Source organism: Balaenoptera borealis, assembly GCF_965194805.1.
Source record: "Balaenoptera borealis genome assembly, chromosome: 2".
Taxonomy (NCBI): Eukaryota; Metazoa; Chordata; class Mammalia; order Artiodactyla; family Balaenopteridae; genus Balaenoptera; species Balaenoptera borealis.
This window is the reverse complement of record NC_138867.1, coordinates 118,076,564-118,101,591: the sequence shown is the minus strand read 5'-3', so window position 1 is coordinate 118,101,591 and position 25,028 is coordinate 118,076,564. Positions and strand designations below refer to the sequence as shown.

Below are 25,028 nucleotides of genomic sequence, written 5' to 3'. Positions count from 1 at the left end.
ATAATCACCAAAATCCTACTCAGCCTTTCCCTGAGTAGGATTTGTTAGGGGCAAATACAGTTGATTCTGCCTCCCAATTGTTTCCTGATGGGCTCCAACTAACAAACAGGCCTGGCACATAGTCAATGTTGGAATGAATAAGGACATTTACCTGATAACTCCATACAGACTGTCCATCTGCCACTAATTTCCTCTCTTCAGGAGGGCCAAGGATGCCCTACTTTCAAGTCATCCTAAAAAGAAAAAGATTTCAGTGTCCAACATCCCAGCTCCTAAGGCTGCTTTTTTGTAGAGATAGAAACAAAATGCTGTCTGTCGTTTATGATTTACCATAATTTTCATATCCTCAGCAATTATTTTATTTCCCACTACTTACCTTTTTTCTTGCCTGTTACTACTAAAGACCTCTAGATATCAATTGTATTAAGAACCAATATATTAAAGGCTATTCACAATGAACATTTGAGGTATTCACCCAAAGCACCCAACATTTAGCTAAGAGAATCCTTTTAAGGCAAAGCCAATTGATAGAACAAAACTAGCTCTGATAAATAACTCCTCTGCTTCCCAACATCCTCACCAGTTCCTTCTGTAGAACTAAGATGTCACTTTTCACAGAAAGCAGCAACTAAGTCAGCCCTATTGGACAACCTCCAGCATCACCCTGAGTGATAAGTGATTGCCTAGAACTGAGAAGCATCTCTTTTTAGAAAATTACCATTCTAAAACAATATCACTACAAAGGGGACTCAATATCTACTGCTCCAAAGAGGCAACAACTCCGCTTACTCCTGAAAATCAGTAAGATATCAACAAAAATATACTGTCAACCTAAAGCAGAAATTATTATCATTGTAGCTAGGCCTAGTATCTAGAGCCCCCTCAATGAATTGCTATTTTTATATTCCATTAATGAGCTAAAGAATGCCCAGGGAATCCCCTGGTGGTCCAGTGGTTAAGACTCTGCGCTTTCACTGCTGAGGGCCCGGGTTCGAACCCTGGTTGGGGAACTAAGATCCCACAAGCTGTGCAGCGCGGCCAAAAAAAAAAAACAAACAAGAAAAAGCCCATAATTTTAAAGCAAATTCACATCTACGTTTCCTTGTAAGGCATGGCATTCTCACAGGTAACTACAGCTATCCTTCTACAAAGGGTTTATCCTGACTAGCTCTGCACTGTGGGGGAGTGGGAGCTATGAAATCTGCAAAAATCCCATTGACTTTCGCCCTCTATAAGGCCCCCTCTTTTTTGTGTGTCTGCGCACAGTTTTGTTTTCTTTTGTTTTGCGTCGGGGGTGGGGGGGGGCCGCAGCACGGGGCATGTGGAACTTCCCTGACCAAGGATCTAACCCATGCAGTGGAAGCTTGGAGTCTTAACCACTGGACCACCAGGGAAGTCCTATAAGGCCCCTTTTGAGCACTTGGTAGACTCAAAAAATAAAAGCCCAACTTTTCCTCTCTACTTATATACCCCTCCATTGCCTTTGTTCTGTTTCCAAGGCACGACTCAAGGATTCAAGGAACTTCATACTAGCCAAACCTGTCGGACCAGAACCATTCTCCATGTTAGGTTTCTCTTTGCAAAGGCATGCTCTTGCAGATTTAACCTTAATGGAAAAGCAACTATGCAGGCATCCTGGTATAGTTAACAACATAGTTGGCATGAACCAGGCCCAGAATGCCAACCAGCTATTGGCTGCTGTTCTCCCAGCAGTGTAACACTTGCCTAGGTACACGGAAACCTAGGCAGCTGCCTACAGCTGGGGCCAAAGGTAGGCTAATGGAGTTGCACTCACCTGGAGCTGCATCTTCCCAAAGTCCACAGCTGGCCCCTCTGCAATCAAAGCACTCCAGGTTAGAGTCAGCCAACAGTTAGTGAACACTTGTGTGGAGTTCAAGACCCCTACCCTCAAAACTCTGTAACTTGGTGAGGCCTGAGCCACAGAAACAATAACAAGAAATAAAACAAATAGCTTTCCCTTGGTTAGCTTTATTGTCATATGTCATTTGTACCTGCATACCACAGCAGTTCAACAGTAGCAAATTAATGGTCTTATCAAGTATCAAATTAATGGCTCTGTCACTTAACAGCCAAGTGGCAGTGGGCAAGTAACTTAACCTCTGTACCTCAGTCTCCTCATCTGAATGGGGGTGTTGATAATAGTACCCATGGTGGTTGGGAGATTTAAATGGAATACAAATTAAGCCCATAGGATAATATCTGCTATAGACTGATAACTCAGTAACACTTGCTATTATCAGGAGCTACATTCCAGGCAAGGAGATGAATACTGGTGAGTAGAAGGGGAAGTTATCCTGGGAGAGCAATGGGCAGTGAAAATTGGAGAGGCTGGTTAAAACTAGATTGAGAAGGGCCTCAATTATGTGACCTCTTGAAGAACCATAAAACAGCATCTTAAAAAATGATTGGATGCAGTAATCGGTGTGAAAGGAACTGGAGGCAGTTAGGTTGCCATTCCTGCCAACGACCCCAACTACTGGTTGAAAACAATAACCGAAATATTTGCAAAAATGTTAATAAACATTCCTACCCACTCACCCTTATAATCTTATATATATAAAGTGAGAGTATCTAAGACCATACTTTTTTCCAGCCATTCTCTAATTTCACTCCTAAACGCCTCCAAACAATTTAGAGGAAAAGGAAAATAGAGGGGGCTTATTGTCCAGGTCTAAAAACGAATCCAAAAATAGCCTGTCCCTTTCAGGGACTCGGGTTGAAGGGACTGACCGAGCTCCACCCGAACACGTGTTCCTCAGAAACCTTCCCAAGTCCCTGGCCCTGGTGCCTGGGGACCGAGACTCTCCAAGACCGGCTCTGGGGAACTCTCCAGGGACAGTAGGGATGGTAGGAAACAGGGGGCGACTCTGGGGGTACGACCCCCAGCATCTCTTCAAGATGCCCTCCGAACCTGGGGTCACGAGGGAAGGAACCCCAATTTCGTCCCGTGCCTCGGAAGAAGCCTCCCCACAACTGCCTCTCGCCCCCGGCTGGTAAACCTCCAAGGCCTCTCCCTTCTTTGCCCTTACTCACCAGCACGTGTCCGGAGCTCGGCTGGGACACTGCAGCCCGGGTAGAGTCCGCAGGGGAAAGGGCAGCCGGGACCCGAGGGGAGCCCCGCCCCGGGGCGGCTACTGGGCGGGCCCTCAGCGGGCGGGACCCAGAAACCCCGCCCAGGAAAGAGTTAGAAAAATGGGAGAGCTGTGGTGGAGGTGAGCATACTCTTTACAGGAGCTAGACCCCGGAAGAGAAAAGGTAGGAATCCGAACAAGCGTTATAATTATCTGACACCCATCCCATTTGTTACTTACGCTTGGAAAGGGCGCTGGATGTGGGACTGCTTAAGAGAAAACTTGGTGTATCCTAGCGGGGCGGTGCTTCCCGCCTGCCCACACCGAGCGCCGCGGGTTCCTCTCACACGTGTGGCGCCTTTCGGTTGCCGCAAGATCAGCCCACGCTTTTTCCACCTCCCACGCAGATCCTCTTTCTGGCTTTCTTCAGCAGTTCTGTCACTCGGCTAACGGATCGCCCGCCCACACAGGTCACCTTGGTCTTTGGGATCTCTCCAGGAGGTTTTCGGCTGGATTATGCTAGTCACTCCAGCCTAACCTGTGGGACCATCCCTGCGGCCCTGCAGTGGGATCCTTAGCTGAGCTGCAGCAACTAAAGAGTACTGTCTTTCTCTGCCAGACTTGCCTTTCACCGTGGCACAATAGCCAAAGAGGCCACATTTTGCCCACCAGGTTGCCAGCATTTCTTTTGAACACTAAACCTTCCCCCACTACCTGGAGTCAATATAATTCTCTCCTGCTGAACATTTGGTGAAGCTGAGGACTAGAAGGGCAAGGCCCAGCAGCAGTAATTCCGAAATCCATTCCATAATTCTCAAAATTCTAAAGCCACTTCGTTCCTATTGCTCCCCCACCTCCAGCATCCTACTGGCTCTGCTGATCGATTACACCTGGCACCTTTGTCAGGTGAACCCCTGGGAGTCAGCCAATGCCCTTATCTGCCAACATGTTTTATTATCTATTTCCTCAGGTATTTCATAACAAAAAAAATGTGCTTCCTGTACACCCCCACCCTTCCAGACCTCTGCTGAGAAAGCCCAGAGTCCTACATTGATTCCAGGAAAAGACTTTAGGCCCTAAGGACAGAGAGCCACTGAAGTGGCAAGCACAAATCCTCCCCAGTTTTGATGGAGTTGGACACAGGCTCTGGTAGGAAAAAGGCTTACATAAATACAGTAATTAAAAACGTCACATGATCAGTGCTGGGCTGGTAGGCAGGAGCTCTGCTTTGCAGTTAAATAGGAAAGTGGCTGAAGACTGCTGCCATAATCAATGCCTGCATCCAGCTGCCACAGTGTGTTCATAAAGGAGGGTTATGAGAGCTATAAAACCGGACAGATGGGGTGGGTAATTGTCCTGCAGAGCTCTGCTAAAGGAGAAGTTGCACTGGCATCTCATATATTTTGCTTTCTTTCGTTCCAAACACACAAAATGGAGAAGGCAGAGCTACCCTGAGGATTCATGAAAAGGAAGGATGAGGTTTGTGTGAATGTGTGCATGTGTGCTTTCAGAGCAAAGACAGGAAGTAATTGAGAATAGGGAGATACCAGGGCCTTTAAGGAGAGAGGGACCAAATGACCTGGAGACAACTGGTTTCACACATCAGTCCAGGGAGAAGGCAGGATGGCGGGAAGGCCAGACATTATAAGTAAGGCTGAGAGATGTGCCATATTCTCATGTGATATTGAAAATGTGGTCACCTTTTTTAGCTATAGGCCATTCAGTGTCCTTTGGAGGAAAACCTAGATTATGATTTCTTCATTTCTCAGTTAAAAAATCCTTTATAGTCAACCTTCTTAATCTCCATCCTTTTAAATTCTGAATTCATTTTGGTGAGTTGACTTATATGGTCTTTTATTTATAATATCAACTACTTTTTTCCCTTTTTGTTTCTTATTCTTGCAAAGACAAAATTGTTAGGAATAACAAAAAAGAAAAGGGAGAATTTCTAGAAAAAAAAATGCAGCGAGATGAAAGGCAAAGGATTAGGGAAGGTCCATGAGCTCTGAGTTTGACCTCCTAATCGAAAGGCTGGCTCCAAGGGACACTAGGCTTCCAAATTTTTTGCCTGCCTTTCCCTTTCTCCTTCATTTATCCTCTCCTTCTTGCTTCCTTACTTGATGTCTTTCGTCCCCGAGACTGCTCTTTTCCTCTCCTCCCTGGACAGGAATCACCAGTAGAGAAATATTTAATCATTTCTTCAATTAATCTGCCCATCAACATTTACTGACCATCTACCATTTACCAGACCCTGTTCAGGCGCTGCATATAAAGTCAGAGGAATAGGACTTCCCTGGTGGCACAGTGGTTAAGAATCTGCCTGCCAATGCAGGGGACATGGGTTTGATCCGTGGTCCAGGAAGAGCCCACATGCCATGGAGCAACTAAGCCCATGCGCCACAACTACAGAGCCTGTGCTCTAGAGCCCGCGAGCCACAACTACAGAAGCCCACGCGCCTAGAGCCTGTACTCTGCAACAAAAGAAGGCACTGCAGTGAGAAGCTCGCACACCACAACGAAGAGTAGCCCCCGCTTGCTGCAACTAGAGAAAGCCCACACACAGCAACGAAGACCCAATGCAGCCAAAATAAATAAATAAATTTATAAAAAATAAAATTAAATTAAAAAATAAAGTCAGAGGAATAGAGATTCCTGCCTGCCTAGAGCTTACAGTCTAGTGGGGAAGAAAGATAAGTAGTATAGGTATCCTTGGGCGTATGTCAGGGGCAGCTAACCTAGCCTGGGGAGTCAGGAAGAGTACTAGAGATGGCAGTATTCCCTCTGGCTGATCTTAAAGGCTTAGAGTAGAAGAGGGATCTCTCCTGCATCCCTGTACTCCTTGCTGCTACTCTGTAAGAGCTAGCAAAGTTAGAGTGGGGCCCTGCAGTAGTCCTTATTTCTTTTTTTAAAATTTTATTTATTTATTTATTTGGCTGCGCTGGGTCTTAGTTGCGGCACACGGGATCTTCATTGTGGCGTGTGGGATCTTTAGTTGCAGCATGTGAACTCTTAGTTGCGGCATGTGGGATCTAGTTCCCTGACCAGGGATCGAACCTGGGCCGCCTGCATTGGGAGCGCAGAGTCTCAGCCACTGGACCACCAGGGAAGTCCTTACTTCTCAAACGCATAGTTAGATTGTCAAGGATATAGAGAAATTGGAACCCTCATACACTGCTGGTGGGAATGTAAAATGGTGCAACTGCTTTGGAAAACAGTCTGGCAGTTCTTCATATTATTAAACATAGAGTTACTTTATGGCTCAACAATTCCACTCCTAGGTGTATACCCAAGAAAATGAAAATGTATGTCTACATAAAAACTTGTACACACATGTTCGTAGTAGCATTATTCATTAGAGCCAAAAATTTGAAACAACCCAAATGTCCTTTAACTGACAAATGGATAAACAAAATGTGGTATATCTATACAGTGGAATATTATTTGGCCATAAAAAGAAATGAAGTACTGATTCATGCTACAACCTAAATGAACCTTGAAAACATTGTGTTAAATTAAAGAAGCCAGACCACACAGTGCTTAATTCCATTCATATGAAAGTCTAGGACAGGAAAATCTATAAAGACAGGAAGTAAATTAGGGGTTGCTTAAGTTGAGGGGGGGTGGTGAGATAGCTAAAGGTTATGGGGTTTCTTTTTTTTTTAATATTTATTTATTTGGCTGCATTGTGTCTTAGTTGCGGCATGCGGGATCTTTGTTGCGGCACGCGGGCTTCTCTCTAGTTGTGGTGTACGGGCTCTAGAGCGCACAGGCTTAGTTGCCCCTGGCATGCGGGATCTTAGTTCCCGGACCAGGGATCAAACCCGCGTCCCCTGCATTAGAAGGTGGATTCTTAACCACTGGACCACCAGAGAAGTCCCATGGGGAACTAATTATAACTGAGGAGAGTCAAAAGGATATCGACTACTAAACTTAAATAGAAGTTGAAATTTTTCCCGTTCATATAAGGTACCTGGCGCACCTTCTATGTCTACAATCCATTGTGTAACTGAATTTTGAACACTCTTTTCATTTAAAGTCATTCTAGGAGGTGGGTCATTTTGCAAAGCCAACAGTTCTTTCTGTAGTCATTTCTGCATTGACGCCATGATGGAACCATCCCCCCAAGGCCGGTGAGGCAGAGATGCAGGGGGAGGAGCTGCTGTGTTTGCGTAAAGGTGTGGGGCCCAGCATCCCATGGGGTTTCTTTTTGAGGGGATGAAAAAGTTCTAAAATTGTGGTGATGGTTGCACATATCTGTGAGTATAATAAAAACCGTTGAATCGTGTACTTTAAATGGGTGAATTGTATGGTGTGTGAATTATATCTCAATAAAGGTGTTAAAACAACAATAAGAAGCATACCTGGGGACCTAAAAGATCTGCAATTCTGATTAAAATTGTGGGCCTCATGGTCATTGTCAATTTTAAGGTCTAGAAAGGACTTTTTATTTTGGGTCTTGTGGCCTTTCAGAGTTCCTTCCTCAGTATACAGAGAAAATTAATGCATTTGGGTGCCCAGCACAAACAGATGCAGAGGGGTAGACTGTGCATTCTCATACTTCCCCTCCCTAACTTGACTCTCTCATAATGTTTTGGTTTAAGATTTATGACGGTGTACCTACTGTGTAGAAGGTATATGGAAAGAGCTAGTCTCTTTATTTTTCCAATGGTTGAAATTAAGTTACTAATAGGCTACCCTCTATATAAACAGATAAAGCTCTTTAGAAGATAGGCAATGTGGGGACTTCCCTGGTGGTGCGTGGTTAAGAATCTACCTGCCAATGCAGGGGACGTGGGTTCGAACCCTGGTCTGGGAAGATCCCACATGCCATGGGGCAGCTAAGCCCGTGTGCCACAACAACTGAAGCCTGCGCTCTAGAGCCCGCGAGCCACAACTACTGAGCCCATGTGCCACAACTACTGAAGCCTGCATGCCTAGAGCCCATGCTCTGCAACAAGGGAAGCCACTGCAATGAGAAGCCCATGCACCACAACGAAGAGTAGCCCCCGCTCGCCACAACTAGAGAAAGCCTGCCCGCAGCAACAAAGACCCAATGCAGCGTAAATAAATAAGTAAATAGAAGATAGGCAATGTGATACAAAGAATAGTTGCAAAGCATCCTGGGATTCTGGGCTCTCTCTATGGCATGTAGGGAAACATCATGGTGACATCAGCTAGAGCAAGACTGATTCCCAGTCCTTCTTGATGTTGAGCAAGTTCCAAGACTTGGCTCCCTCCTCACATGCTTCCAATCACCCCTTCATTTGGTTTCTAGACTCAATTAGTTAGTCTATTTCCATACCACCCCCACCCCCACAGTGTCCAAATTGGCCCTCCAGTACTGAAACCATGTGCCGGAAATTCATTAAGCTGAACACATGGGAAATTACAGAGGAGATTTCACTTGTCACTTGGGCTCAAATATAGAAAGTAATTTTAAAAGGACAGTGGCAAGAGGCTATTTTTATCTTGCTTGTTTGTGCTGAATTTTCTTATCTTGCTCTCTCTCATTCTCTTCCTGGCTATCTCTCCTCTTCTTTGCTTCTTCTTTAAAATAAATGTTGGCCTTTTTAATCTTCATCTTAGGTTCTCTTCTCTTGCTTTATGGAGTCTTTTGTCTGCCTTTGTCATTCATTTATTCATTCATTCAACAAATATTGAATATCTACCAGGTCCTGTGCTGGGCAGTAGGAGAATACAGTGGTGAATAAGACAGAAATGGTCCTTACCATTATGGAGATTACAGTCTGATGAGGCAGGTGGACATCAGGTAGATTGAGTTCGGTTTTGGTCACAGGAAAGCCTTGAGGGAGTTACTGGCACCTTTCTGATGCTAAGTTTAACCTGCAGTAAATGTGCATGTGAAAACAGCCAAAATCCCAGCATGTTTGTGGGGTTAAAGAAGAAACTAAATATATCAGAAGGAATGCAAGGAAATCAAAGACCCAGGTTTCTGTGTTATGTACAAGCCCCTGGGGTAGAGAGAACATGGATTTGACAGTCAGATGTGGATCTGATTCTGACTCCACCACTTAAATATTAGTGGTTTGACCGCTGAACCTCAGTTTCCTCACCTATAAAATGGGAATTGTAATCACTACATTTTAGGTTGTTGTGATGATTAAACGAGATAGCACATATAAGGGATGGGGCAGGTGCCCAACATATGGTGCTTCCGTTCCCATTACCTCCTTATCCACCTTTGAATCTCACAATTACAAAAAAAAAAAAAAAAAAAAAAAAAATCCAGCCTCTCATTTGATGGGAAATGAGGTTCTTCAGTTGGTATTGACCAATCATATGCCCAGAGAAATTGGTTACTACAAATTGCACTATACATGCAATTTATGACAGATTACTCCCTTATTCTGGGGTAAAGAAAAGGCAGTAAAAAAATGAAATTATATAAAAAGACTGAAATAAGGTATAACAAAGGACTTCCTCACCATGAGGGCTGGAAATATGAGTGGATGCCTCCGAGAGCTACAGAATCTTTTTTTTCTAAGAGTACCTGTTTAGACTGGGCTAGGGAAGGTCGACCTGGAGGTAAACCTGCCAACCTCTTCATGTCCCATTTAGCCTAGGGAATCTTTTCAGGAGGAATTGCTGTTCTTCCTTTTCCAAGCCAGGCGTCCTCTGGGGAGATGAATGCTGCCAAGAAGGCTTATTGCTCACAAGGAAAGGAAAAATGTCAGCTGCCATTTCAGGCACTTAATAAGTACGCTAAATTGAGAAGCTGCTGATTTGGTTTACCTGATTCCTCCCCCCTGATAAAGAAGAGATCTCTTCAATCAGACGTTCTTTGAAACTGAAAAGGAAGCCTGAGGTCCAACTGCGGAAATTGGCAGAGGCAGCACTCAAAGGGATAAGCCCGGCTCAGCAGGCGACACCAGGGTTCCTGGATTCACTCCCCCGCCCCCGCCCACAGGAAATTTCAAGTTGCCTTTGTTCTGCTGAGTTCAAAGGGCATTATTTTAGTTGTCCTCACCTCCTTTACCACCATTTTTCTTTCTTCTTCCTTCTTTTCCTTATTCTCGCTTTCCTTCCCTCCTCTCTCGTGCCGCCTCCATTTCATTTTCTCCACTACCCTCTCCTCCCAATCTGTATCAGCTATGGGATCTCGTCGCCTACCCCACTGGGATTTCGGTTCCAAAAACTTTAGAATTCCTTCTTCTAAAGTAACAGTATTATGCTGCTAACAAAGACGCTGCTCTGTATATTTAGAGAGCAAGGTTTCCGCAAGTGTAGTCAGGTACGTTGGGGGAAGACCTTTCAGGCAGGATTTTCAGAGCCTTTCATACGCTAATGAATCGTGAGTGTCCATGGGGGAGGGGGTGCTTAGAATATTGGAACCCATTTTCCCAAACCTCTTGATCTTTTTTTTTCTCCACAGAGCATATCCTGGGACAGATGGTCTTTGGAACACATTTCAGAAACAATCATATCATGTGCTAGGTTTTTTTAAAATGCTGTAACATTCATCATCATTTGATTTTTACAACTACCCTATGATAGGACAGGGAAGTTATAATAGCCTCACTTTATAGATGAGTAAAACTGAGGCTCAGAGAGATTGCATGCCTGGCTCGTAGTAACATAGCTAACCAGCAAGCAAAGCTAGGTCTTCTTGTTTATGGCCCTACTCTATCTGCACTGCCTTGTACTGTGTTTAAATATAATACATATGTGACATCATAATATGGCATGTGATATACGATATAGGATCTAAAAGACATACATACTATAAGTGGTGAATTATGACATTCATTTTTTTCCCATTCAACTAAATATGTATTGCACATCTATTATGATGTGTTTATCACTATTCCAGGTGCTGGGGACAGAGCAGTGACCAAAATAGACAAAAACACAAATTCTTGCCTTCACGGAACTTACATTCTACTGGGGGAGATAGAAGTTATGAGATAAATATGTAAAATATATTCCATTATATATGTTACATTTTATATATATATATATATGTCTTATAATCATAAGGGCTAAGAATAAAAATAGAGAAAAGGATAGGCAGATGTGGGAGTTGCAGATAAGGGGTGCAGGGGGTCAAGGAAGGCTATACTGAAAAGGCTACATTTGAATAAAGACCTGAAGGAAATAAGGGAGTGACCATGCAGAGGTTTAGGGTGCCTAGGAGGGGGCTCCAGCAGATAAAAGCAAGTTCAAAGGGCCTCAGGCAGGAGTGAGCCTAGGGTGAGGGTGAGCTATTGAGAGGGTGGGGTGGTAGGAGATGAGGTTAGAGAGATTGAGGGGTTGGGGTCCAGATGCCACCTCTTACAAGGAAATGAAGTGATATAATGCAGATGAGATGCCATGATACAATATTAATAATACCGTATGACAGGTCTATTATGTTGCTACATAACAAATTACCCCCAAACTTTAAGAGTTTAAAACAGCAAAAGCTTATCTCACATAGCTTCTGGGGGTTGGGAACTGGGAGCAGCTCAGCTGAGCTGGCTCAGGGTCACTCATGAGGCTGCAGTCAGGCTGTCCACTAGGGCCTCAGTCCTCTGAAGGCTTGCCTGAGGCTGGAGGATCTGCATCCAAGCTCACTCACATGGCTGCTGACAGAAGGCCTAAGTTCCCTCACATGAGCCTCTCCATAGGGCTGTTCACTACATAGCAACTGGCTTCCCCCAGAGAGAAAGTAACCAAGGGGGAGCCACAGTATCTTTTATAATCTAATCTTGGAAGTTACATACCTTTACTTCTGTTATATTGTGCTAGTCTCACAGATAAACCCTGGTACTATGTGGGAGGGGACTACAAGTATATGAATATCAGGAGATGGAGGCTGGCTACTATAACTGGTTTAAGGAAGAAAACGTCCTCAAAATAACCAATACTTCAACAAATGTGTGCCAGGTATTAGCATGTGTCTCCCAAAACACTGGAGCTCACAGCCCCATGTGGGTTGAGGCCTGAACAGGGACACACAGAGAGCGGGAGCTTCAGAAACCCACTGTGGGCCTGAAGGTCTTATTTCAATTCTGCAGGAGCATGTTTCTTTCTTCAAAGCCCCACTTCCTCTAGGCCTGGGCTCATTATTTCATTCACCCAGTTAACGCAACGTAGAATAATCTTAGTTAAACCTGCAAAGAAAAAAAAATGCTTTGAGGAAAGCAGTAAAACTTCAAAGGCAAGCTAGGACCTCTCTGGGCAACTTAACCTTGAGATGACACTGGACTTTTATGAAGGGCAGAGACAACACACCTACCCCTCCACACTCTTGTGGATCTTCTTGTGAAGGCTTCCTGCCTGGTCTAAAAGGAATGATGACAGGGAAGAGAGTATTTGCTCCATCCCTGAGGCCCAGCATTGGGTCTGTTCAGAGACAAAGACATGGCCTCCTGAGACCCAGGCAGGTCTCCTGCCGACTCCTGCCAGGTTCAGCTTTGGCTATGCAGCCGGAGTCAGCCAGTTTCCTAAGTTGAGCAGCAGATGGCATCGCAGCCTCAGGAGCGAGCATCCCAGACTGCTGGCGAGAGCAGCAGCACAATTAAGAACTCAGACTCCTGCATCTGGGAGTTCCTGGGGTGGGGGCCCCTGCCTCCCCAGCTCCCAGCTCAGGAAGTTTCTGCTCTGTGCCTGCAGATTGGGATATGGTCAGGCTGGTATCTCAGAGAGTAGAGCTTGGAGCCCCCAGTTAGGAAACAGATGATGAACATAGGGTCTTTTCTACGATCCTTTCTGAAAAAGATGAAAATCAGAGGTTGCTGTGCCCAGAGCTACTGTGTTTTTCCATCACCGCCTATCCCTTGCTTGTGAGGGTCTGCACGGAGTATATCCTGGTTGGGGGGCTGACAGGTCCCTGGCAGAAGCCTCCTGGGATGACCAGATGGGGCCAAAGACAATTTGAGGGATCAGAGGGCTCTGGAAAGCATCTGAGGAATCCTAAGGACTCAATATTGAATCTTTTTTCTCCCTAGTCACCTGAATGAGGAGCCAAGCCCCAGAGCTTTCTCCTAGCAACACAGGGAGGGTTCAGTCCCACAGGCCTTCTTTTTGTGCCTCAGTCTCCTTCTTTCTCTCTGTATTTCTGACTCCTCCTCCTCCTCCACCTCTCTGTTCCACTTTTTCTCTCCTTTTTCCTCTGTCACCTCTGTCCATTGATGTCTTTCCCTTTGTGGATCTCTTTCTTTCTCTGCTCCAGGATGGCAAGGAAAGCCAGTTACCAAACTGCCCTGGCAGAGTGCCTGTGGGCACTGGGCTGCAACACCATTGCCCGTCTTTAGAGGCTTGGACCCTCTCCACTCGGTCCACCCTCCCTCATTCCCTTCCTCCCTGCTGCTGCTGCTGCTGCTTGATGGCTGGTCCCAAGAAAACCTGTAAAAAGGGAGGTCCAGAGATCACCAAGAGAATATATCTCCTCCCTCAGAGCCTGTGCTCCTTGCTTTGTAGCTATGGAGAGGAAAGCCCTCAGGGGCTTCCCAATAAGACTGAGATCCACTCAACCTCCTGTTCACTAGTTACCCATTTATGCCACTAGAATGTGAACTTGACAGCAGGGACTGTCTATCTTGTTCACTGCTGCATCCATAGTGTCTAGTACATATTATCTATTATCTATCTAGTACATATTATCTATCTATCTAGTACATATTACATTATCTAGTAGATAATACATATTTTTTTAAAAACAATAATGAGAGGATGGATGGAAGGATGAATGCTATGCTCTGTATTAGGTGTTGGAGTACTAACGTGAAAGGTGCCATCCCAGTCCATAAAGAGAGAGGAACACCCAGAGAAGCAGTAATCCATAATGGTAACTATGTGGATGGTGGTGGTAGAAGCTGCAGTGGGTGTCTGAGTCTGCACTGTTAAGACAGAGAAGGCTTTGTTCACTCACCACTTCAACAGTTGTTCATGGAGAACCCATTAGTACTAGACTCTGGATTATAGCAGGGGATAAAGTAGGCCCGCAGTTGGGTGTGGGAGATATGAATAAATAAATGGGTAGTAACAAACAGGATAAATGCTGTCTTAGGGGAAATAATGGACACTGGGGGCAGAAAGCAGAGGCAGCTCACCTAGTCTGGGGGGTTCTGGAAGGCTCAGTGGTGAAGTGAGTTCAGGCCGAGACCTGCTTGAAGGGTTAGTGGAAGTCAGCTAGGGAAGGAGCAGGAAAAGAGAATTCCAGGCCAAGGGAACATCGTGTAGGGTCAAGAGAGAACAGGCAAGTTTCAAGGAACTGAGAAAAAGTGTCAGGAAATCTGGTTGGAGTACTAGTATGGTGGTAGGCTCAGCTGAAAGACACGCATCTAGAGAAGCGGGTGGGAGTGGGGTGAAAGAGCCGCCACACCAGGTTAAGGATTATGGCTTTACCGTGAGGGCATGGGAAACCATTTAAAAGTTTTAAGAAAGGAGGTGATAAGATTAAGTTTACATTCTAGAAAGATTACTCTGGGTACAGTATGGGAAATGGATAGTGTAGGGCCAGAGTGGCATCCTAGAAACCAGTGAGGGAGTAGTCCAGGCAAGGAATAACAGCCTGAATGGTGATGATATCAGTGGGGATAAATGTCATGTTTGAGTCAAGACTGGGGATAATTAGGAGTTTTCCTGGTAACAAACTTGGGGTGGAGGGGATGCTGGCATTCCTGAGAGAGAAAATGCCTGTGCAAAGATTTCAAGAACTTGTCATGTGCTGAGAAGCTTGTGTGGTTATGTATTTTTAGCTTGTGAGAGGGCATGGGGTGGGTGGTAGGAGATGAGATAGAGAGGAACTAACCTTTGCTGAAGAGCCTTGGAAGCCCAGGGTGAGGCCAGACCCCTTTTGTTAGAGTTGGGGGAAGAGGGGGGAGGTATGGCCATCCTCTCCAGATACCTGAATTATCTGGAGGCTTCCAGAGGATCCTGGTCCATCCAGGCATCTTCAGAACAAACGTATTACCCAGAAGCTGAAGGACAAGAGCAAACAGTATCCAAGGAGGTGAAGGAGGATGTGGGAACTGGAGGAACCAAGTGGACCAAGACAAGGAGTGGGGAAAATAGAAGAAGACTGCCTGCCAAGCACAGCCAGGTAGCAAAGCTGGGTGAGATAGGCCCCATCAGAGCCTGGAACTCTCTCTTCCAGCATTATCTAGTCTCTGGATTCTTTTCCTGTTCTGTCTCCAGACTTCAAAACCTCCTATGGACATCTCTAATTTTTCCCCCAACGAAGAGATTTGGAAAAGGCCAGAGAGCATGGACCAATTAGTGTAATGCTTAAGAAATTGGGCTCTGCTTCTTCCTTGATTTGCAACTTTGGGCAAAAAATCACTTACAGGAGCCATTTTCCTCACCTATGAAGTGGGGACAATAATAACGTCTACCTCATCGGTGCTGAAAGGTTGAAATGAGGTAATGTGAACAGAAAACTTACACAGTGAAGGTTCTCAATAAAGTTTTGGTGTTATTAAGATTATGATATGAGCCAAATGGGATGTGGGGGGCCAAGGGGGTATAGAAAGAGATAAGAAGGGATGTAAGTGAGGTGGGCCGAGTAGAAGGGAAGTGAGTTCCAACCTGTGCAGATTCTTCATTGGCTTCCATGGTCTATGAGACAAAATCCTCCACCAATGCTGGTTCCTGCCTACCTGTCCTGCCTCATCTCCATTACTCCCAACCTCATTTAACAGACTAGACATAACACACGCTACTACCTCTGATTCCCAGAACATACCAGGTTCTTCAGGTGTTTACATGAGCTATTCTTCTGGAGAGAAAATGACTTCATACCAATATACCAGGAAGCTTTCAGAGACCTGGAGCACATGTTAGGAGGGGAACTAGGGTAAGTCTGTTGTGGGAGGGGCATGGGGGACTAAGGGAGGGAGGAGCAGGGAAAGATAATATGGCCCAAATAAGTGGCATTTGACAGAGTACTTAGGTGAGGGGCAGGCAGGCTGGTAGGCATGCTTCTCTTGGTAGTGAGGCTAAGACTGGAGAAGAGGGAAGGGGAAGGGTTTAGGGGAGTCCCAGCACATACCTGGTCTTCCAGCCCCTCCCCCATTTTCTCTTTCCTTTCTCCCTTTAGGGTCCGTGTTCCCTGGGAGGGAATTGCAAGCCTGGGAGTGTTCCCCAGGACTTACTTGTTTCTGTTAGGAGATAAGGTTCCAGGACACAAAGGTCCCATTACTATACTCTGTGGAAAGTGCCTTATGAAGGCTTATGCAAAGGGCAATGGGAGCCTGGAGACACAGGTAGGTAACCCAGCCCCTGGGAAGGATTTGCAGAGGAGGGAAGAGGGGCAGCAGGGCCTCAGGGCAAAGGAGTAGATGATCAAATGCAAAAAGGTTTTCAGGCAGCTGGCACAGCTCAAAGGGAGGCAGGTTCTGCCTGGTCCCTGTGGAAGATAAACATATTCTTCATCCCTCTCCTTTCCTCCATCTCCAGAACTGAACTCTTGTGCCTCTTTCTCCCAGCCCGCCCTTAGAATCATTGGCTATTAGAGCTAAAAGAAATCTTGGTGACTTGTAGGTCATCCCAGTCTTTTGAATTTTATTTTATATTTTTTGGCTGCACCGCGAGGCATGCAGGATGTTAGTACCTCAACCAGGGATTGAACCCGTGCCCCCTGCAGTGGAAATGCAGAGTCTTAACTACTGAACCACCAGGGAAGTCCTCTTTTGAATTTAATAGGTGAGGAAACAGAGACCCAGAGAGAGGAAGAGCTTGTCTAAGGGATCTCGGTGGATGAGGAACTTGGACTCAGAAGTCAGGATTTCATACTCATCTCTGCTCACATTTCCCAGTGCCACATTGCCCCCCATCTTCCACCCCAAATCCCAGGGGCAGGGTTTTTTTTTCCCAGGTGAGGACAGGGAACCTTCTATTATCCAATAATAATAACTACAACAACTATCCTTTATTGAACATTTGCTGTGTGTCAGGCACAGTTCTAGGTGCTGGGGACATCAATAAAACAAAGTTTCCACACCCATGTAGCTCACATTCTGGTGTAGAGACCAAGTTAAATAGACAAACTTGTTCTGTGTCAGGTGGTAAGTGCTATAAAGAAAATTAAGGCCAGAAAGGGGGTCGAATGTGACCATAAGGAGACTATTTTAGATAGGGGCATATATTAGTTATCTATTGTTGCATAATGAATTGCTCTAAAACTTAGAGCTTTAAAACAACAACAAACATGTATTATCTTTCATGGTTTCTGAGGGTCAGGAGTGGCTTAGCTGGATGTTTCTGGCTCAGGGTCTCTTTTGAAGGTGCAGTCAAGGTGTCAGTCAAAACCGCAGTGTCTGAAGCCTTGACTAGGGCTGAAGGATCTTCCAAGATGGTTGGCTCACAGGGCTTTGGCTGGAGGCCTCAGTTGCTCACCACGTGGTCCTCACTATCTGAGTATCCCCATGGCATGGCAGTGTGTGATCCAAGAAAGAGAGCAATGAGGAAGCCACTTTTTATTCTGCAATAATTTTAGATTTACAGAAAAGTTGCAAGGATAGTACAGAGAGTTCCTATATACACTTTACCCAGCTTCCTCTAACATTAATATCTTACATAACCATGGTGCATTTGTCAAAACTAAGAAATTAACATTGGTACACTACTATTAACTAAACTATAGACTTTATTCAGATTTCACCAGTTTTTCCATCAATGTCCTTTTTCTGTTCTAGGATCCAATCCAGGATGACACGTTGCGTTTAGTCATCATGTTCCCTTAGTCTCCTTTGATCAGTGACAGTTTCTCAGTCTTTCTTTGTTTTTCATGACCTTGAGAATTTTGAAAAGTACTGATGAAGTGTTTTGTGGAATGTCCCTCAATCTGGGCTTGTCTGGTGTTTTCTCCTGATCAGACTAGGGTAATCATAATGCCTTTTGTGACTTTGTCTTAGCAGTCACACACTGTTATGCCATATTCTATTCTTTAGAAAGCAGTCACTAAGTTGGACCAACATTCAAGGCGAGGAGAATTGAGTTCTACTTCTTGAAGGGAATAGTATCGGATAATTTGTAGGCATATTTTAAAATTACTACAGGGGAGTCAGGGAAGGTTTCCATGATAAAGTGACACTTGAGTAAAGACTTGAAATAAACAAGGGAGAAAGCCATGGACATATTCAGGATAAAGCTTTGTAGGCACAAGGGATAGCCAGTGCAAAGGGCCTGAGGCAGGAGTGTGTGCAGCAATGTTTGAGGACTGTCAGGAAGCCAGTGTGGCTTACCAGAGAGAGCAAGGGGGAGAAAGGTAGGGCATGAGGTCATAAAATTTGTGGCCTGGGGTTAGGGAGGTAATATAGGGCCCTGTAGAACTACAGAACTACAGAATCCTGTAGTAAGGATTTTGGACTTTATGCAGAGTGAAATGGGGAGCCATTGAAGGGTTTTGAGCAGAGGAGTGACATGATTTTAAAAGGATCTGTGGCTGCTGTGTGAATAGACTATGGGTATCAAATGAGGAAGAACTCAGTGTTCTTCTAGAAGGAGGCTCTTCCATAGTCCAATTGAGAGATAATGCTTATTGTCTCATTTAATCCCTAACTCAAGGGCTATTATGAGGATTAAATAAGATAACATATTTTGGGTGCTTGGCACACAGTAGGTGCTAAGTATAACAAAGTCTCGAGGAACAGCAGTGTCTAGAGGGAGTAAATGAGTATCTTTGGGTCTGGACAACCTGCTACTTTTATGGCTCTAGGGATACAAAGAAAAAAAAAACTGAGTTTTTGAGGAGCTCAGAATCCTGTGGGTTGGACATTTCTGCAGAGATAATCCCAATTCGACTGGCCAAAATGACTTGACACAGGGGGGGCTCTGGTGGTCCTGTGAGGAATGCCTGATTTGGGGAAAGTACAAAAGGATTCATCTGACACACAACTTCTGCCCTTGCCATCTATAGTCTACTCACTTAGAAGCCAGGCTTCAAACTCAGGGCTGTCTGAATCTTCAGGCCCACATTCCCAACCACTCTGATATACTGAAATGGAGTAGGACCCTATGGTCCTTCCCCCACCCATGTCTTCTGCCTGCCTTTTGTCTGTAGAAAAACTTTAGCCAAAGAATACGTTTAATCAGAGAAGTGAGAAAATGCTGAAGCAAAGGAAAACAGTCAAATAAGACCAAATAATCATAGCTTAGTCATTAGACAAAGTCAAGGACCTTTAGTTCCTCTTCAAGGGCTATGGATAATATTCTGAGCCATACCCTGGGAGCTGTCTTGCAGATACTGAAACCCCCACCAGGTGGAAGAAGTTAACTCCATCATGACCAGACTGTAGCCATGACATAAGTTGCCAAAATTCCGAGAACTTTCCCTCAAAGAAATGGGGACAAATGGACTCTGGAACTGAAAGTTAACTGTACTTAAAACAATCAAGGTGACACTGATCAGACCACTGCATGCCCAATTTCAAGATGACTGTCAGAGCTGACTGTACTGTTTCTGCACGTAGCCCCCTCCCTCTGCCTATAAAAGCTCTTGCCCCCTGATTGTCAGTGGTGGGGGGCGTTGGCCTTTGGACAACAGGAGTCTGCCCCCTCCCACCCCTACCCCTCCCCCCCACCCCCAGTTGGCAGCCTCTGAAATAAAGCAAACTTTCCTTTCCACCACCCTTGCCTCTTTATTGGCTTTAGAGCTGTGAGCAGCCAGATCCCACTTTTGGTAACAATACGGCCAACCATGTGGTGACATGGTTCTCTACACTTAACCCATGGACTTGCTGGTTACAGCCTCGGCAGAAGCTGCTATGCAATGGATTGAGGAGTTTTCAAAACCCAAAGAGAGAGGGAAAACCAGGCTTATTATCCTCTGATTGGTATTTACTGCAAGTAACATTTAAATAACACACATAGTGGGAGAGGAAGTAGCTATCTGTTGGTTATGGGACTCCTGTGGTTAAGGCTTTGGTGAGGCTTCTCTGGATGAGGATGTGGGAAGGTCAGTGCTGTGGTCCTGAGACCGCTCTCCCACAGACCCACCAGCACTGGTTCAAAAAACTGCAAAAAAACTGCCCTTTTTCTTTTTTTAAAAGTGTCTGCCCATTTTACAGATGGAGAAAAGTGCCCTCTGCAGGGCACTTCCACTTGGCCTCTGAAATCACCAATTGCAATTCTTTGGATGAGCTTTCTCTCAAAGAGAAACAAAGAAGCAGGGAAGCAAAAAGAACAAGAATGAGAGTGAGACAAAGAAATTGAGGAGGGGGTCTTCCCTGGTGGCGCAGTGGTTGAGAGTCTGCCTGCTAATGCAGGGGACACGGGTTCGAGCCCTGGTCCGGGAGGATCCCACATGCCGCGGAGCAACTAGGCCCGTGAGCCACAATTACTGAGCCTGCGCGTCTGTAGCCTGTGCTCCGCAACAAGAGAGGCCGCGATAGTGAGAGGCCCACGCACCGCGATGAAGAGTGGCCCCCGCTTGCCACAACTAGAGAAAGCCCTTGCACAGAAACAAAGACCCAACACAGCCAAAAATAAAAATTAAAAAAAAAAAAAAAGTTCCTTCACTCCAGAGTAGAAAATGGCCAAGATTTGGGACGAACTAAAATCCCACTCTTCAATTTAAAAAAAAAAAAAGAAATTGAGGAGGATACAATTAGAAGAAGCAGAATTAATCATGGGACCAGAAGAGGCAGAACATCTGAGGGAAGTTACAAAAAAGAAGACAGCTGAGAATAGGGAGAAGAACAGGCGCTTCTTCCTCACTAAAGAACGGTCAGCTGATAACAGCCCCCTCCATGTCTGCAGTGATAGAACACCTCCAGCACCTGCCCTCAGATCCCCCTCGTCATCACCCTGCGTGGAGGGCAGGGTGGCATTCACTCCCCAGGAGCTCCTCATCCCTTTGTTCCTTCATTCCTTCAACATACAGTTAATGAGAACCTCCTTTGGGTTAGAAACTGCTCAAGATGTTTGGGATATAGATGTGAATAAGGCAATAAGCACACAAGTGAGTTAACAAGTTCATTGTAGATAGTGGTGAATTCTGTGAAGAAAATGAAGTAGCAGGATGGGGTGTGTTGGGGAGGCTGCCCCGACTAGGGTGTTGTCATCTGTGCAATGGGGTTAGTAACAGGACCGTTCTCACTGGGTTGCTGTGAGGATTATGGGAGTTAATACATAAAGCGCTTAGCACAGTGCCTGGCACAGAGTGAGCTCTCATCTCTCGTATCCTAATGTGGGCAGGGCGTGTTTCTCGGACAAAGTTTTGTTCCTTTCGTTGGATTGTCTTTCTCTGAAGGAAAGGGCTATTATCTATCTTGTTTTCTGCTCTATAGAAAATGCCTGGTGTACAGTCAGTCAATACTTGTTGGATGGAAAAATAAATTCCCATTTTACCAATAGAGAAACCGAAGCTGAGAGTTTAGGGGAGTAAAATCATCCAGCTAAATTAGTGGCAGAGCAGGGACTGAAATCCAGTCTTCTGGATCAGAAAGACTTCAGGCCCAGGGATTCTTAGAGGTCAGTCCTGATACCTCTAGAAGCCCACCTGTTCTCTGGATATAGGGGGATGGAAAGTGGTGGGATGTGATGGGAAGAGGTTCAGAGAGGTTTCTGATAACACCTTAAGTAGACTTAAAAGGAGTCCTGTGCCCTGTGGCTCTCCTTACTCTCCCACTCTCTCTGACCTGCTACAAAGGTGAGAGCCACCCAAAAAACCTCTGAATCTTTTTCACCCCCACTACTGTGGGCTGCTCCCCAGCAGCTAGCCACATGGCGCAGAATCATTCCATCCCTTTCACCACTAGACCCTTGACTGCTGAGATGGCTTTCCTTCTTTCCTTCCTTGCTTCCTCTTTCCAGCTTGCCCAAAGCTCTCCCTTTCTCTCCATCTCTAACCCTCTCATTCACTCCTCTCTTTCCAGATCTCTGATCTTCCTCCCTCCATTTTCCATTTTTCCCTCCTTTCCTCCCTCGCTTCATAAAGCAATAGCCTTGCTCTTTCCTCCCTAAACTGAAGGGCAGGAGTGTAGTAAAACAAATGGATGTTAACAGAGTACATTTCCACTGTATTCATCCCCATGCAGAGAAGATTTATCAGGGTCTCTCACCCCGCACTGTTATGTAAATGTGGTAATCCAGTGGAAATATGATATCTGAGGAGTCTGAGGATAAAGTCACCATTAAAACTATCAATTACCCACTGGGGCTTGGATTTGGTTAACTCACTCACTGCCTTGCCTGCCTCCTGCCTTTCCTCCTCTGGGGGGAAAACTTGACAGGTGGCGACAGCTTATAAAAAATGCTTTCTGCCTCCTTGGCTCCCTGGAGGTCGTCGGGAGAATCAGATGTTTGTAAAGTGTCTGAGGAATTATAAAGTGCTACATAATTCAAGGGTATTATTATTTCTATTGTCACGTGGGCCATCTCTGTGCCTCTTTGATGTGACAGGTGTCTGCTCTGTCTGCAAGCCTGGGCTAACCCCATGCTTGGGTGTCTGTCACCTCCTTCTGTTGGCCTGCACCTATAAGCAATGCTCCTTCTTTTCTCTCTTTCTAAGTAGCCCTTGGGCACTCAATAAGCACGTTGATGTTTGTTTGTCCGAGAAGTTTAATAGGAAGATAAGCTCCTGAGGGGGATGAGAATCCTAGGAGTAGCCCTCCACCTTCCCACCCCTCAGGATTGGAGAGTGGGGCAGGTCCACAGAGGCAATGAGAATAGGAAGGGAGGCTAGGGTCAAAGCCCTTAGCCCCAGTCAGACTTCAGGGCAGCTGTACCGAGGGCCTCAGGATTGCATGTGCTGCCCTACATTACTCAGAGGCTGTGCTCAAGGAGGACTACACTGCCCTCTGTTCCCAAACAGGCAGAAAAGCCTGGTGGTAAAGAGTCCTGGATTTGAGTCCCAGTCTTCTACTTTCCAAATTAATTCCCCTCACTCTTCTCACTTGCAAAATGGCAGTGATAATAGTATCTGCCTCACAGGGTTGTTGTGAGGAATAAATGAGAAAACTTATGAAGTTCTTAGTAGGTAGTAAAATAATTTTGTTGTTGTTTTAAGTGTTGCTCAGAATGTTTTCTACATCATGGGCAATACCCCTCAAAGGCCTGGCTGTGGGGATGTAGCTCTTACTTGGCCACCTTCCCCAAGAAAGGACCCCTAAATCTGGGTTGTGCCTGCTGCCCTAGAGATCAAGCTGTTTCACCCCAGCAACCCCTGGGGGCCAGAGCTGAGGGACCAGAGAAGGCAATGGAAAGGCAACAAGAGTTTTCAGGGAGGTGGATGTCTCTTACATAGAAATGTCAAGAGTCAGCGCTGGAAGTAGAGGAGGTGGCGGGGATCGGGGGAGGAGGGAAGAAGATAGGATGTCTCTAAGCTGCCAGAATCCGGATGGGGCTGTAACTCTAGGGCCCTGACACTTCCTGCCACCCCCAGTCTTGAGGATGAGTCACTAGAGGGAGGAGTGATGGAGGCATCACGCTCTGCCCACAGAGCAGCGGGCTGTTCCCCAAAAGAGGGCTGGTGGGAGGGAGAAGGAGATCCAGAGGCTTAGTGGCCGAGAGGAGCTGGGAAGAAGGGGAGAGAGGAGGAGCTCTCAAGGCTCAGCTTACCTCTTGCAAGTCCAGGGAGGCAGGCGCCACCTTCCATCTCATGTGCCAGCTTCACTGCCCATCCTGGCCACAAATAGTCAATCCACAATTGCCCTTTTGACTTCTGTCTCTGCCTGTGTTAGTTTGGCTCTATCCAGTTTTCCTTCTCTACAGGGGGTTGGGTGGGGTGTGGGAGGGTGTGCTTCACATCCTTTTGGGCATCCACAATGCGGGAGGGGACAAGGGACCACTCATCACTTTTCCACCTGGCCAAATCTTAAAGTCTCCTTCACTTTTTTATTTATTTATTTTATTAAAACATTAAAAAATTTTTTTATTATATGTTGAAGTGTAGTTGATTAACAGTGATGTGTTAGTTACAGGTGTACAGCAAACTGATTCAGTTATACCCATACAAGTATCCATTCTTTTTCAAATTCTTTTCCCATTTAGGTTATTACAGAATATTGATCTGAGTTCCCTGTGCTGTCCTTGTTGGTTATCTATTTTAAATATAGTAGTGTGTACATGTCAATCCCAAACTCCCAATCTATCTCTACCCCTGCCCTTCCCCCTGGTAACCATAAATCTGTTCTCTGTGAGTGTTTCTGTTTTGTAAATAAATTCATTTGTATCATTTTTTAAAATAGAGTTTTATTGGAGTATAATTGCTTCACAATACTTTGTTAGTTTCTGTTGTACAACAAAGTGAATCAGCCATATACATACATATATCCCCATATCCCCTCCCTCTTGAGACTCCCTCCCACCTTCCCTATCCCACCTCTCTAGGTCACTGCAAAGCACCGAGCTGATCTCCCTGTGCTATGCTGCTGCTTCCCACTAGCTAACTGTTTTACATTCGGTAGTGTATATATGTCAATGCTACTCTCACTTTGCCCCAGCTTCCCCCTCTCCTCCCTTTCCCCTCCATGTCCTCAAGTCCATTCTCTATGTCCATGTCTTTATTCCTGCCCTGCCACTAGGTTCATCAGTTCCTTTTTTTTTTTTAGATTCCATATATATGTGTTAGCATATGGTATTTTTCTCTTTCTGACTTACTTCACTCTGTATGACAAACTCTACGTGCATCCACCTCACTACAAATAACTCAATTTCGTTTCTTTTTATGGCTGAGTAATATTCCATTGTATATATGTACCACACCTTTATCCATTCATCTGTCAATGGACATTTAGGTTGCTTCCATGTCTTGGCTATTGTGAACAGCACTGCAATGAACATTCAGGTGCATGCATCCTTTCAAATCATGGTTTTCTCTGGATATATGCCCAGGAGTGGGATTGCTGGCTCATAGGGTAGCTCTATTCTTTTTTTTTTTTTTTAATAGATTTAATTAATTAATTAATTAATTAATTTTTTGGCTGTGTTGGGTCTTCTTTGCTGTGCGCGGGCTTTTCTCTAGTTGTGGCGAGTGGGGGCTACTCTTCG

The 25,028-nt window shown here is 45.3% G+C and overlaps 2 protein-coding genes across 5 annotated transcripts in view; one reads left to right on the top strand and one right to left on the bottom strand.

Moving 5' to 3' along the window:
* Positions 1-1,833, bottom strand: part of MATR3 (matrin 3) — a 46,939-nt gene extending 45,106 nt beyond the window's left edge. The window contains exons 1-2 of the mRNA XM_082382047.1: positions 1,796-1,833; positions 152-233 (exon numbers count right to left, since the gene is read on the bottom strand). The gene's annotated coding sequence lies outside the window, so the exon portion shown is untranslated. The remainder of the gene's footprint in view (positions 1-151; positions 234-1,795) is intronic.
* A 1,340-nt stretch (positions 1,834-3,173) lies between these two features.
* Positions 3,174-25,028, top strand: part of SIL1 (SIL1 nucleotide exchange factor) — a 313,671-nt gene continuing 291,816 nt past the window's right edge. For 2 of the 4 annotated variants that reach the window (XM_082382078.1, XM_082382071.1), the window contains exon 1: positions 3,199-3,233. In XM_082382078.1, coding sequence (XP_082238204.1) covers positions 3,214-3,233 — 20 coding nt within the window. In that variant the 5' untranslated portion in view covers positions 3,199-3,213. Of the gene's footprint in view, positions 3,277-25,028 lie in introns of all 4 variants that reach the window. The other 2 variants (XM_082382073.1, XM_082382077.1) reach the window with 2 other exon arrangements.